The 15,067-nt window shown below is 54.8% G+C and overlaps 1 protein-coding gene across 6 annotated transcripts in view; it reads left to right on the forward strand.

Annotated features, from left to right (window-relative positions):
* The first annotated feature begins 2,177 nt into the window (after window positions 1-2,177).
* Window positions 2,178-15,067, forward strand: part of LOC130523056 (nuclear factor 1 B-type-like) — a 37,664-nt gene continuing 24,774 nt past the window's right edge. The window contains exons 1-2 of one of the 6 annotated variants that reach the window (XM_057028012.1): window positions 2,178-2,511; window positions 4,644-5,175. In XM_057028012.1, coding sequence (XP_056883992.1) covers window positions 2,509-2,511; window positions 4,644-5,175 — 535 coding nt within the window. In that variant the 5' untranslated portion in view covers window positions 2,178-2,508. Of the gene's footprint in view, window positions 2,512-2,931; window positions 3,302-4,643; window positions 5,176-15,067 lie in introns of those variants that run through there. The other 5 variants (XM_057028014.1, XR_008949784.1, XM_057028015.1 and 2 more) reach the window with 5 other exon arrangements.

A 15,067-nucleotide genomic window follows, 5' to 3' on the forward strand; every position in this document is an offset into this window, starting at 1 on the left:
TCGCCGAAAACGCCGTTTCCCTCCCGTAATCACTGCCGAGCGACTCCTTGTTCTTTGAGTTCAGAAGCCATTAAATGAAGCTGCAGCTAATCAGGCAGCTAATTAGCTCTTCATTAAAGTCAGGTGTGCTAACAGGGCCGCCGCTACCAGCGGCTCCATTAGCTGAGGAGGAACGTCGCGTTTGATGGATTCACGTTTACTTTAAAATGTTTACAATTAGCTTCCATTAAAACCATCATTTGCTCTGGTTGCTGTTTCTGCCAAGTTCCTCCCCCCCCCCGACCGCCGCCCCCCCGACCGCCGCCCCCCCCTTCCCGACCGCCGCCCCCCCGACCGCCGCGCTGCTCGGCTGTGGACGACTGGAATGTGGCGGCTGAAACGGTCTCCAGTGTAAAAGTTGCTGAAGCTTCAGGTTGCCTCTTTCTGCAGCAACTTTCTGTGAGTCTGCGGGGGGGGGGGGGGGTGCTGGGGGAGGGGCCAGAGTGGCCACAGGTCAGGGCTTGTGCAATTACCACAATCAAGTTCACGTCACTGGGCAACTTGTTGCCTCCCCCCTCCCACAATGCATTGTTGTCAGAGAGTGACCTCGCTGGGGCTCAGCGTGAACCCGCCACTGCGCCTTTGATGAGGCGTTTGATGTCCGTCCGAGAGCTCGGCCATGACGGGGACGGCGAGGACCATCAAGTGGCAGCTTTGTTACGACGTGTCGGCGAAGACCTGGTGGATGGTGAGTGGAACCAGCAGCTGTTGGGGGGTCGGTCGGAGGTCAGGGGTCACCTGCAGGATGGCACTGTCAGTATTAGCATGCTAACACTCTGGGCTAGCTGTGTCTGCTGACGTTACAGAACCTTTAGAACCTGTGAACAAACGTTCTAGATGTTTGAAGCACCAAAGGAGCCGTTTAGCCTCAACAAAGAGCTCTTGTCCTGCCCGCGCGTTTCCCATGTGGCGGTGGCGGCGCCGGCTAACGCTGCGCTGAATATTTGGCATTTTCACGTCCGCATTGTTTTACTTCGGCGTTTTTCGGGACGTGTCGTCCAGAAAAAGCGGCTGGTTCCTGTTCGAGAACCCAGAACTTTCCGCTGTTCTGTTTTACAACAAAGAGGACCTGCTTTGTTCTCCGGCGTTGAAGATCAAAGACTCCAACAGGTTCTCTCTCGCGCGGCTGAGCGCTGGTGCTCGTGATTGGTGGTGGCCCCGCTCCTCCACAGCGCCCCCTGCTGGGAGGAAACGGGCTTAATCTCTGGTGCTCCTGCAGGAGGCCACACGGTGGCGCCACGCACACATTCATGCAACTGAGCGCGTGCGCGCGTGTGTGTGAGGAGGGAGACAAAACAGTCGCTTCTGTCTCAAAGGGCTCAGGACCCCGTCGCTGCTGCTCCTGCTTAAGGCGCAGTAATAACGGCGGTAATAACGGCGGTAATAACGGGAATAATAACGCTCCAATGTTCGGTGACTTTGTCCTGTGGGCGCGTCAGAGCAGCGGAAGTGAGGGGCCCAGGGGTGAAGGAGTCCCGGGGCCTTCTGACCAATGAGAGCCCGGGATCAATGGACCATTACAAAACCCAGCTGCGACAATTTGACCGCGAAAAGCTGCGGCGCGAACCGGAAGTAGTTTCAACATAAGAGTCGCTTGTTGGTGCGACGTCCACGAAGTCGACGCTTTAAAACGAGGGTTCCGCCTCCCGATGCCAGGTTGTTTCTGCTTTCTCGCGTCACTTTGACAGATGTTCGTCAAGAAGAACCGACAAACGTCATCGTCGTTAAAAATGTTTCATCTTTAATGATGAAGGAGTTGATGTTTCTGCTGAAACGTGCTGAGAAAAAGGGTTCCGTTTCAGCCAAATGTGTCAGTCGGAAGGTCAAAGTCAAGGGGGCGTGGCCTGCGGGACCCTTCCTGATTGGCTGTTGGTTGCCAGGGCTACCAATTTAGGGAATTAAAAAACTGGCTCAAACAAGCTTGGTGGGTTTCTAAAAGGGGCTCAGAATTAAGATAAACTATCATTTAATTCAAGAACGAAATGAGCGCGTTGATGCGCGTGCCCGAACCATCCTTCGACGTCCCCTGTGGAGGTTTTAAAGTTGTTTTTTAAGGTTTTTAGAGTTGGAGTTTTACTGCGGAACGTCCCGACCGGAAGCGGGCCGTGCGGCGTCGGCGGCAGCTTTGCGGGAGCTGCCGGGAGCCGAGGGGCGTCAGTCGGACAGGCAGTGAAAGTGAAGGCGGAGACCGGCCCAGATCTGGAAACTCAGCCTCTTCTGGACCCCGTTCAACTTGACCGAACAACCCCGAAAACCGGGTCCAAAACCCCCCGAGCGGAGGAGGAAGGACGGCGAGAAAAATAAAATTAAAGCACAAAGCTGCTCCAAAACTTGTGACCGCCGCCGCCAACAGATTTGTCTTCCGGTGTTGACTTTGTGGAGAGAAAGAACACAGAACAGAGCAGAAAGTGCGAAATGTGCCGCTGAGCCGGGTCCGGGACCGGTCCGGGACCACTCCAGCTCGGTGTGATGGTACGTCCACCGGGATCACTCGGTTGTCATGGTTTCCGCCTGCTGTTGCGTTCACGTCGCAGAAAAGCCGAGTTAAAGTTCGACTTTGGCACCGATTCACCTGTAATTAGGCGCGCGCGCGCACAACCCACGCGCACACGCGTGATCTGATTGCACAGACTCGATTAATCAGCTGAAGTTTTGATTGGGCTGTTTTTTGTGCGGGATCGAACCTAAAGTGTGACGTCATTTCACGTTAAATCAGGCGTTGTTTGCGTTGGAGTTTGACAGAAAGTTTGCGGGTTGCGGGGAATCACCGCAGTTTTCTGCTGAAGAGGAGGCCCGAGGGCGCGTGAGGAGGAGGAGGAGGAGGAGGAGGTCTGGAATCCTGTAAAAATCCCAAAGTTCGGTTTGATTCGCTGGAAGCCGCTCCGCTCCTGGTCCAGTCCGGTTCCAGCGGAGGGGGCGGGGGGGAGGGGGCGGGGGGAGAACATCACACTCTCGGCCGCCCTCGCGAAGCTCCCCGCGACGCTTTTATGAGCGAGACGCCAGAGCGCGCACACGCCCGCCCGCAGCAGCACCGCAGAGAACCGCAGAGAACGCAGCGGCCGCCCGCCTCCCAGCCTCGCCCGGCGGTCAGCACCGTCTCCGGATCCGGCCGCGGCCTTCATGGACCTGCTTGGATAAAGTCTCGCGGTTTCACGCGCACAGCGCAGCGGGAATGGCGCGATAGAGCCGAGAGGAGTCCGGTCCGGTCCGAGTCGTTCGCTTCCCCCGTGTCGTCATGTATTCCCCGATCTGCCTCACGCAGGTAAACGCTTCACTCTCACCCGCATTTCCCCGCACTTCTGCCACTCCAAGTGCGTTTCCAAAAACTTTCTCTGGATTTTTCCAGGAAAATCCTTCCGTCCGCGCGCGCACAAAGTGGTGCGTAAAGCTGCTTTGGGCCGATAATCCGGGCTGATCGCGCCCTTTTCCCGGGCATAATTGGGTGATTTGGGTCGCGCTGGAAGTTCGCGCACGCTCCCGCGGCCGTGTTTTATTTCCACGTGTGTTGGGAGCCCCGACGGGGGCAGATAAAGCCACTTGTGATAAGCCGAGCTTGGAGCGGCTCCGCTGGCTCCGACTGTTGATATTTTGCTTGGCAGAAGCGGCGGACGGACGGAGCTGCGCGGCAGGTTGCGCGTGAGTTTGCGCGTGTGTTTGCGCGTGTGTTTGCGCTTTTAAACTCGTTTATCTCCGCAAAAAAACCCAAAAAACATTTCAACTTTTCCTGAGCAGGACCGAGACGCGGAGCAGCGTGAATGACAAAGACTTTATCAATTAGTTTTAAGGCGCAGGGCAGCAGGAATAAAGGGTAATTCATGCGGGGCCGCTCCGGCTGCGGGGCCGGGGCCGCTCCGGGTGCGGGGCTCCTCCATCCCGGCCCGACAGCAGCCAAACGCGCTTTAACTCCAAACGCCGCCGGCAAAATGTCAGATTTGATTCCGTTTGAACGATCGTAAAAAGGGAGATTTTCTCATTAATTCTGCTCCCAGAATCGATCCGGATAAATAGTTTAAAAATGCTCCTAATAAAAAAGACTTTGGGATCAATTCAAAGGTGGCGTTCGTGTGAAAATGTCGGGTCCAGTCAGTTTTCCTGAATTATCCGTCTCATTTCTGCACATTTAAAAATTATTCCCGTTTTAAATGGATCTTTTTTTTTTACTTCTTTAAAAAAAAAAAATAATTGAGCTAAATTTCTGCAGCTTTGTTCCCGAACGTTTCAGCTCAGGAGCTGCTCGGAGGGGCGGGTTATTGTTCCGGGGGGGTGGGTCAGGTCGGCAGGTGAGGAACATCAGGTTCTAACCTCCAGCTGTGGAATGAGGCTCGTCGAGCGGGTTCCTCCACGCCCGGAGCCACGCGGCCCGCTCGAGTCCCGACTCCACCTCTGGAGAATTCTCCTCATACTCTGGCTCCTCAGAAAGGCCGCGTTCCTGAGCAGAACCGCCCCCCCGGCCATCACCTGGGCCGTGAGACGCGGCAGGTCTGGTCCAAATGCCCCCGGGGAGTTTGGTGTTATTGTAGCGAAACTCTGGAATGTGCCTCTAATTCCCGCCGTGGCGGCGCTCCGAGTTTGGCGCTGATCTCGTGTCTCTCCTGTGACTCCAGGATGAATTTCACCCCTTCATCGAGGCGCTGCTGCCCCACGTCCGCGCCATCGCCTACACCTGGTTCAACCTCCAGGCCCGAAAACGCAAATACTTCAAGAAGCACGAGAAGCGGATGTCCAAGGACGAGGAGCGCGCGGTGAAGGACGAGCTCCTGGGCGAGAAGCCGGAGGTCAAGCAGAAGTGGGCGTCCCGGCTGCTGGCCAAGCTGCGCAAGGACATCCGGCAGGAGTACCGCGAGGACTTCGTGCTCAGCGTGACGGGCAAGAAGCACCCGTGCTGCGTGCTGTCCAACCCCGACCAGAAGGGCAAGATCCGCCGCATCGACTGCCTCCGGCAGGCCGACAAGGTGTGGCGCCTGGACCTGGTGATGGTCATCCTCTTCAAAGGGATCCCGCTGGAGAGCACGGACGGCGAGCGGCTCGTCAAGTCGCCACATTGCACCAACCCAGCACTTTGTGTCCAGCCGCACCACATCACCGTGTCGGTCAAGGAGCTGGACCTGTTCCTGGCCTACTACGTCCAGGACCAAGGTAGGGCCAGGCCTGCGCGCGTGTGTGTGTGTGTGAGTGTGTGTGTGTGTGTTGCCTCACACACCACCCAACACGCGTTTTCTCCTTTTCCACCTTTGAAATGTGAGATTTGAGTTTAAATCTGATCTCGTTTTTTTTTTTTTTTCTTGGCTTAAATCCTGAAAAACTGGTTTTGGTTCCCCGAAAATCTCCTCAGCAAAACTGCGTTTGGGTTTTTTTGGTTTTGCTTTTTATTTCTATCAGACTGTAAATTTAAAAAAAACAAAAACAATGAGCTGTTTTTGGCCACTTTAAAAATCCCCACTCCCAAATTTATTTGAATTTTCCTTTTTCTTTCGTCGGTTTTAATTTTCCACTCTTCTAAATTTCGGGGACTCCCATTTTCCCATTTCCCCCCCAGTTTTAAACCATAATTTTCTGTTAATTCACCAGCAGCATTCCCCCTCTTTGGCGCGGCGCTAGCGGCGGCGGCGTGGGCTAGCTCATTACCATGGAACTGAGCGCCATTTTGTGTTTGAGTGCCAGAGGAAGCAGAAGGCACGGCGCTCAGACAATAATGGTTGCCAGTGGCACCGGGTTGGCATCGCCGCCTCTTTTGTGTCTTTTGTAGATGCCACCGCTCCTCCAGTTTGCATCTGCCGCGGCGTTTTTAGCGTCCGGCACCGGCGGGTTCCTCCGCCACCAGAACAGAGCGCAGCGTTTGATTATCGCCCCTTTTCCTTTTCTTTTTTTTTAAAGAATGTGAAATATTGGCAGCGAGAGGAGTTGCATTGTTTGGAATAAATGGCCAGTGTAATGTTCCCTTTGGGCCGGAGAATCCGATTCTCCGGGATTCAACGGCGCGTTGCGGATCGGAGCGATTTACCGTCTTCACATAGTTGGAACTTTGGCGAAAACAAGACGGCATTCCTCCGCGGGATCACAGAGACGGGACGCTTCCCAACGTGTCCCCCGTCCCCCCGCGACTCCCGTCCCCGCTCCATGCAGCCATATTGTGGTGGCGTGCGGCGCGCCGCCATTTTGTTTTCTGCCGTGTGCCAGGGAGGCGATGGCTGCTGGAGGTTGGCATCGACCCCTCTTTGTCTGCTCCGCAGCGTCCTTTGATTCGCCGGTTGGCATCCGCAATGCGGCGGGCACGTTGGGAAGTTTTCTGACAGCGGCAGAATGGAAGCGGCCACCTTTTGTTCTGCCGCCGCCCCAAACAAACAAACACGCCATGGACACAAAGACACCAGCCAACGGGCCCGGAGGGAGCGGCGGCGCCGCCACGCCTCCCCACGCACGCCGCCGCAAACTTCGCGGTTTCACGCAAAAGACGTTTTTGGGTTTGTGGGTTTTTTAATGTTTCGTCACGTTCGTGTCGACGGCGGCGACGCCGAAGTCGCTGAATGTCGAGAGGCCGCGTGGAGCCGGAGCGGCGGCCCGAAGAACGCCACCGGGGGAGTGTGTGTGTGTGAGTGAGTGTGTGAGTGTGTGTGTGTGTGTGAGTGAGAGTGTGTGTGAGTGAGAGTGTGAGTGTGTGAGTGTGTGTGAGTGTGTGTGTGTGTGAGTGTGTGAGTGAGAGTGAGTGTGTGTGAGTGAGAGTGTGTGTGTGGTGTGTGTGTGTGTGTGAGTGAGAGTGTGTGAGTGTGTGAGAGTGTGTGTGTGTGAGAGTGTGTGTGTGAGAGTGAGAGTGTGTGTGTGAGAGTGAGACTGTGTGTGTGTGTGTGAGAGTGTGTGTGTGAGTGTGAGTGTGTGTGTGGTGTGAGTGAGAGTGAGTGTGAGTGAGTGTGTGAGTGTGTGTGAGTGTGTGTGTGTGTGAGAGTGTGTGAGTGTGTGTGTGTGTGTGAGAGAGTGAGAGTGTGTGTGAGTGAGAGAGTGAGAGTGTGTGTGTGTGTTGTGTGTGTGTGTGAGTGTGTGTGTGTGAGTGAGAGTGAGTGTGAGTGAGTGTGAGTGTCTCCTTCACCTCCGTCAGATAACCCCCCCCCCCCCCGGGTTCTGCTCCCGCCTGGATCCAGATCCAGTTCGGCATGTCGATGATCTCACGTCAGGACTTGTCGGAGCGTCGCTCCCGTCACGTTTGGCAGCTCCTCGCTGCTCCTCCGTCCCTCCAGGAAGTGGCGGGACGGCGAATCCCGCCACTTCCTGCTCAGGCGCGGAGAGCGGCGCCGGGTCACCGGTGACGCCCCAGTTGGGTCACATGACCGAGCGGTCGTCGTTATAGAGCCTTTGATCGTCTCTGAGCGTAAAATAAGAGAATAAGACAACGATGTGACCCTGGAAGCGTTTTTGAAGCCTTCCGTGATTAAAGTGGAGCTTCGGGAAGGTCGGACTTTAGGCTCCTCTCCGCCCCGACGTCAGGGTCGAGCAGCTTCCTGTTAGCGCAGCGCTGCAGGTTAACACGGCCATAAAACACCTCTGTTCACGCTGTCGTGCTAGCTGCTGGATGGATTACCTCCGAAGACGTGCTGCCACGCTAATGGAGGCCTTGTTTTACAAGCCTTGGGCTTAACCTCTGACCCCTTGACCTTGTTGCAACAGGATGTGGAGTTCTGCCCTCAGAAGTTTAATTGAGCAGAGCAGATCAGTGAAAACACGCCGCCGACCCCCGGGGCCACGTGGAGGACGATGGGTGCTGGGCTGCTCCTAGATGAGCGGCATCTGTCCCCCCCCGTCCTCGCCGCTCCTCGCCCCGCCCCCTCGCCCGTCCTCGCCCCGCCCCCCCGCCCGTCCTCGCCCCGCCCCCCCGCCCGTGACGGCCCACGGAGGCGCGGGCGCTCGGCCAGAGACGCATCGACTGGGCCGACGCCAGCGGTGCCAAACAAAAGTTGTCGCATCCGAGCAACGGCGCTCCCGTCTGTCGCCCGGGCTCTTTCTCGGGTTTCCCGGTAAAACGGCGGCGAGAGAAAGGGCGTCGGGGTCGGCTGGATCTCGTTCTTTACAGTAAACATTCCCCAATTCAAATGCTGGGAAGAAGCGTGAGCGCGGACTCGGGAGCGATATAGAACCGTCTTGTGCTTGAACCCGCTAACCTCGCGCTGCGCTTGCGTTGGGGGCGGCTCATTAGCATGCAGCAGAGCCCGCGGTGTCTGGCTACCTCTCTCAGAGCCATAACCTATCGAACACATTCTCTCAATCTAATCCACTTAGAACTCCCTCCCAGCTTCACCGCTTGCCTTATTGATTTCCGCTTCCCACTAAATGTCTTCCCGATCCTTTCTCTCTTAACCCGGGAGCTATTTATGTCTCTTTTTGCGGCGCTCGGCTCCTTGCTGACTTTGCTTCTCCTCTTAACGTCTTTGCCGCTGCTGCAGTCTCTGCTAGCTTGATCTGCTCTTTCTCAAACGCTAGCGCTAACCTGTGAGCGGCGCTGCCAGGTTGCCTGGCTCCGAGCGAGGCGTGTGTTATTAACAGCAGGGTCTTGGCTTTAGTAAATACCTCAAGGCTTAAACAGGCAGTGTTACCCCCCCCCCCCCCTTCTCGTGTGTCATGTGTACATAAATATCCATGGAAACGAGGCAACTCGGAGCAGAGGCCACTGAGAAATGTGGATGTCTTTCTCAACCAAATTCACCCCCCCCCCCCCCTTTTAGCTGTGCAACACACTTAGTGCTGAGAGTCAAACGAGGCCGCTCTTCCACGGCGCTGCAGCGGGAGTTTGGGCCCGTTTCATTCGTCCCCGTTCAGATCCCGGCTCCACCGCACTTTCCCAGGCTTTCGGGGAGGACCCCCAAATCCCCCCGAGGCCACTTGACTGGAGGACCGGCACCTCCCACTCCTCCCGGATAGATTCCCCAACCCCCACCCTGTCTGCCCGTCCTCCCAAATGAAGACAAATGGGTACATTCACCCCCCCACCCCCACCCCCACCCCCAGCCACCCCCCCACCCCAGGCGCTACACTGTATCTCACTGTGGTGTTGCACAAAGCAGGTCCTCCCCACAGAGGTATTCATCGGACCAGCACGGCTCGCCGTCGTCCCGTCAAAATTCCAATTTTAGGAAAGTTGACTTTGTGGACTGTTGCCAAACATTCTTCCCAAAGTGACCTCACCACCCCGACCAGCCCCCCCCCGGGGGGTCGTCCTGAGCAGCCTCCTGACATCGGCCGCTACCGCCCGCGCTGGCACGTATGGCGCCGCTCGACCTGCATGTTAAACACTACAACGGACCGTTGACTCGGACACTCGTTGCGGAACTTTGCCCGGGAACGTCTTTGTGCCGAGGATAAAGCGCCGTCTCTGGGCCCCGGGGTCTCCGGTGGAAACAGGGTACGGGAGGTTTGGGGAGGAGAGACACAAGGCCTCACAAAGGGAATTCACGCTAGGACGTTTTTTGACCTCGCATTTTTTTCCAAGTCAGCAAAGAGAAAAGCGCCCTCGAGGAGCAGACGGGGGCTTTCATGGAAAACCAAGAGCTCTTTACCCAGGAAGGAGCCTTGTGAACAAGCAATGAAGGGAAGAAAAAACACGGTGAAGGGGCAGTAGTGATGGGGAACGTGGGGCAGGGACAGACAATCGGAGCAGTTTCCCTGGAGACGCCAACTTCTCAGAGCAAGACCCCCCCCCGCTCTGGCCCATCAAAGTCTTTTCAGGCCAGACGGGCCGATCGGTGGCCCAGAGTGATGGTTGTCTGTGCCTTTGTCTGGCCGTACAGTACGGCCCATCACTGTGACGGCCCGACAAGACCTGGCCGGCCCAGAGAAAGGCCCGCCGCCGCCGCCGCCGCCGCCGCGCTGTGCCAAAGCCCTTTTGGGTGGGCACGTTGCTGTTTTCTGGGGGGTTGGTGGGGCGACTCCCATGGGGGGTTTGTTTCTGATGTCAGTGCTGCGGGTCAAAAAAGGGATACGGCGTCTGGGGCTTGGGAACGGCCTGTTTGGGCCGGATTCATCAGCACCCCATTGAGTTGTCAAAACTAGCCAAAAGACCCCGCCACACACACACACACACACACACACACACACACACCACACACACACACACACACGCACACACACACACACACACACACACACACACACTCCTCAAAGTCCAGAAGACACCAAATATTTTATTCTCAGTATTCCCAGTAGACAGATAATTCAGAAGGGACGACCATCCTTCCCCGACCCAGAACCATCAGAACCATCTGTGGGCCTGGATCCAGCTGGGAAGTTTAACGGACACTTGTAATTTTCAACATTTTCTGACATCAGGTTTGGCCACTAGGGGGTGTTTTTAACAGATACTTCCTGTGTTAAATTACATTTGAAAACTAGAACTTTCAAAAAGAAAAATGTAACAAAACAAAGTTTTTGAGTAAAACGAACAAGATGGCTGCCGCAGCCGCCAGCTCGCCGGTGGCGGCGGGGAAGATGGTCCCGTGGCGGCGGAGCGGAGCGTGGCTGCGCCGGACCGGGCCTCCACAGAGGTCCTTTGTTAATTGGGCGCCATGTGTGAAAGGTACCGAGAGATTAGTTTGTACAGCTGCTGCCATTTGTCATAACTGCCCCTAACGAGACGCACATGGCGGCCGTCTCACAGCGAGGAGCTCCCCCAGCAGACCCGGCTCGGGAAAGTCCTGGCGCTCCCAGCCGGTCCCAGAAGACGTGGAGACTTAGCGGTCCTCACTCGGGCATCTGTGGCTCAGCCGCGGGAAGTTTGGCAAAATTCCGTGATATTAACTAAAGTTTAGCCGAGATTCAGTCGGAGTTTTATAAGAGTGTAATTGAGGGTTGGAGGTCTGCGCACGCCGGATGTCTAATTACCGTCTTAAATCCAGAGCAGGCTCTTACAGAGAGCCGTGTTCAGCGTCTGACACTTCCAGAGCGCCACACTTGTTCACAAGTTGCGGTTCGTTGAGTCTGAATGCGGATTTCCCGCCTCGGAGCAGGTGAGCGCTAACCGCGGCGTTCCCTGCGTGTGCCGGCATGCGTGCATTTTTTTGGTTTGACTCAAAACTCCAGAGGTGTTTTGATGTGTGGGGCTCCCGGTGTCGGCGGCGAGGGGATGTTTGGGGACGTCTCCGCTCCCACACACACACACACACACACACACACTCGCTCACACACACACACACACTCTGCTCGGGATGACGCCAGCGTTCCCCCACAGTTTTGGTTTCCTCTGCAGCCAGTTTGTGATCCGCACAGATTTCCTCCGTGTGGATGATTAAAACATGGCTGCTTCTGGAACGTGGTGTGAGAACGTGTGGGTGGAAGCATGAAGTGTGTGTTTGGAGTGTGTGTGTGTGTGTGTGTGTGTGTAATAATTGGCTCCGTTTCAGCAGTTACACGATGAGAAACCGTTGTTTCTGGAGGGCCTCCGTTAGCAGAACTCGCTCTGTGATGCACTTAAAGCCGGAGGGTGGGGGGGCGGGGGGGCTCCGTGTGATCCAATCAGCGGCTCCACAGTCCTGATGGAAAAAAGGAGCCTCCGGACTCTGGAATCATCCCAACACAAACGCCGCCCCCCCCGCAAATGTTTGAAAGTGTGGAAGTCGTGGTTCCGTCCAGGAGCTCGTCAGATAAGTTTTTAATTCCGTGTCCTGGAATTCTGCAGTGTTACTTGGATGCCATTGAGTTTTGGTGACTTGGGGGGGGGGGGGGGGGGGGGTCAGGGCTGCTGCCAAATGTGTGACATGAATGAAACAAACGGACGGAGGAAAATAAAAATGGCCGGGGTGTGATCTCTGGCAGGCGGCGTGAAACCGCTGCCAACTGTTATGAATGAGGGGAACAGTTGCTGAGCTAATGAAGAAAAAACCCACTTTCCCTCTTTTATCCGCCTTCCAAGAATAATTAACCGCGTGCAGCCTCCAGGCGAGGTTGGGAAGCCGCAAGACTCGCATCTCGCCGCCGCGGTGGTCGGGCCCGGCGAGCGCTGGGGGGCCGTTTCTGGAAAAGGCTGCAGGTTAAAGAGAAAGCCAGCGGTCAGTTGTTGTAGCATATCGCGCGTTTCCACACGACGTTATCGCATTAAACGCTGCGTCGTCACTGGATGCTCAACACGTGTGTCTCATTTTACTGTTGCCAGGGGCAACAACCATTAAGACTGTTTAGCCGAGATAATAATGCTACCATTAGCATTATCGCCCCGCTAACTGACACAAATGAAACACCCCCTACCACTTTAGCATTGCGCTAAACGCTAAAGCCTTGATGCCGACCCCCCTTCCGTTATCGAGGGGTAGCGAGCGCCTGCGAGCGGTTTCTGATGTCATTAGCGTCGGCATCGCCGACAAAGCTAGCTGTGTGTACAGACACCTAGCAAAAACACGCTGTCTCCATTGTAGCGGCGCTATCGGCCGCCGCCGCGTCCCCACCCGGAGACAGAGCAGAAGAATGAACCATTGACTGTTTGGGCCTTCCAGGGCAGTCATGCTGATCCCCCCCCCCCCCACATACGTCTCAATACTGTGGGGGTGGGGGGGTCTGAGGGCTGTGGAGGTGCTGCCTGGCGGTGACTCGGTCCCGCTCCGCCGCTGGGGGCTGAAAAGCGGAGCCGTCACCTGCCAGACTGCTGGAATGTTAATGCCGTGGCTCCGATAATTGGATTTAGTCCACACCGTCTGTGAGGGACGTCCAGCAACTTCCCTCCCCTCTTATTGTTGGACGGCCCCCCCCCAGACCCTCAATAGGGCTAGACGGTGTTTATACAAGCACTCACGTCTCAATAAAGACTGTTTACAGTGTGTGTGTGAGTGTGTGTGTGTGAGTGTGTGTGTGCGCGCTGGCCTGTCAACGACCATCAGATTAGCCACATTTTGAAAGTTTGAGCATATTTACGGAGGCTCTTCGCTCTCATGAAGGTTCTAGCGTTGGGGATTAGCGCGGCACTTCGCAGGCACACCCACCCCGGGGGTCAGAGGTGAGGAGGAAGCGCTCCCCGTCGGGGGTGGGGGGACGTGTCGGCTGCGTGTTCGGCGTGGGATCATTAGGGAAGTTTTGGCTCTTGCTGGAGCGGGCTGTGACGCACTGCTTCCCCTCTCCCCGGCCTCCCGAGCTATTTCCACCCAGGCTGAGCTGGTTAAACGTCTCACTTGCGCTGACCTAAATTCTTTGCGTTCACCTCAGAAGACCCTCGACCAACCGACCGTTCTCGCTCCTTCCCGGTTGACTTTATGTGGCGAGCGTACATTACTTGTTGTTTTTGCTGCTTCCAGTTCCTTCCTGAACACGAGGAAGCCACGTTTGGTTCCCAGCTGGACGGGCGAGAAACAATGACAGGTTTTTTCTGTTGGCTCTGGGACCTGTTGGGATCAGATAAACAGCCTCTAATTACAGCTAATCGGTGTAGGAACGAGGCATTTGGAACATTGTGTGTTTACCAAACAGCTGTTGTGTGTTTGTGTGTCTGCTTTTTTAAGGCTTCTTAACGACGCTGCGTTAGCCTCTTAAAAAATGGCTAAAACACTGAACTTATTTGATTGAGTTCCCCTTCATGCATGTGGCGTCTGTTAGCATTAATGGTATTTTTGCTACTACAGCTGAAGCTAAGCCGTCTCGGCAGCACATGCTAGGTCAGACACATAATTATCCACAGCTAGCACGCTGAACCCTTGGCTGCTGGCAGCCTTTCATCGCCTCGACAGACGCGTGTTAACAAACTTTACAGATTTCCAGTGTTTCCACTCGTATTGGGCACTAGCATTAGCAGCCTGATGGTTTTATGCTAGCACGACTGAAAAGGCAGATGATCAAAGGCTTAGAGAATGTAACTGCTGTTATTCGGCGCCATTTATCTTCATTTTAATTCGTACTTTAATAGTTAGAGTAGTGGGCAAATTGGGACCCGGTAATGTGGACTCAACACCCAACGAGGGCGTGGACGCGCGTGCGTGCTTCGTGTAACCTGGCGCGAGCGTCCGTTCCGATAACGGCGCCCTGGCCGCCACCTTTGGGCTCGCGGAGCCTCCACGTGGGTTGAACTTTTGCCAAGCGGAAGTTGTCTCAGCCGTTGAGCCAATCAGAGGCCTCCTCGTGCGTCTCCGCGCGCTCGGGAGGCTGGGAGAGCGGGAGCAACGAAGCGGAAGCTCCGCGCGATATCTGGCGGGCTGCGCGTGCTCATGCTCGCTGCAAAACGCACGCTCGCCCCGCACATCCCGCGCGACCCGCCGCCACCTGTATAAACAAGAGGGCGATTGCGAAACGGTTCCAGCCGGAGGCTGATCCCAGACCCGCCAGAACCAGGTCAGGAACACTCTTTCCTGGCTCGAACTTTGTCCTCGCGAAGGAGGCGGAGTTACCTGGTCCGACACGAGCTCACCTGTTGTGCTCGCGATCCCTCGTGAAATGTGGGAAAATGAAGGAGACGTTCTGGCTGTACGGAAGCCGGTTCGGGACAATTGTGAGGCGACTAAAAAGGACCCGGATTAAAATTCTGCCAATGAAGAAAATACTTTCTTCAAGATTTAAGAAAAATTACAGTTTTAAAACCCCGAATATTTATTGTAATTACCCGATTTAAAGTCACATTTATTTAAAATTAAATGTAATTTCTAAAACACTTAATTAAAATATCGATCATAATTCTGCTAAAATGTGTAGAAATAATAATTGTAGAAAAAAAAGAAGATTCAGCTTAAAGGTTGAATTGTTGAATTTGGATATAAGATTGTAAAATAAAAGGTAAAAATGATTATTTTACACGAATTTGAACAGTATTAATATGAACTCTTTTCCTGACCTGTTTTAATCCCACATCTAAAATAAAAATAATCTGCTCAGATTTCACCGGATAATTTTTACCCACGCCAGGTCGTCCTGGCAACTGCATGAATAATCGGAACTGTTTTTGATCCACATTTCTGATCATATCGATCATTTCAGATCAAACTCATTTTAACCTCATCGCTCCGTTTTCTCCCCATTTATCGTCTCTGATCATGAAATTAAAACTCTAAATGTCCAAACAGGAAGAGATCCGATCGGATTC

This window comes from Takifugu flavidus, chromosome 3 (assembly GCF_003711565.1).
Source record: "Takifugu flavidus isolate HTHZ2018 chromosome 3, ASM371156v2, whole genome shotgun sequence".
Classification (NCBI taxonomy): Eukaryota; Metazoa; Chordata; class Actinopteri; order Tetraodontiformes; family Tetraodontidae; genus Takifugu; species Takifugu flavidus.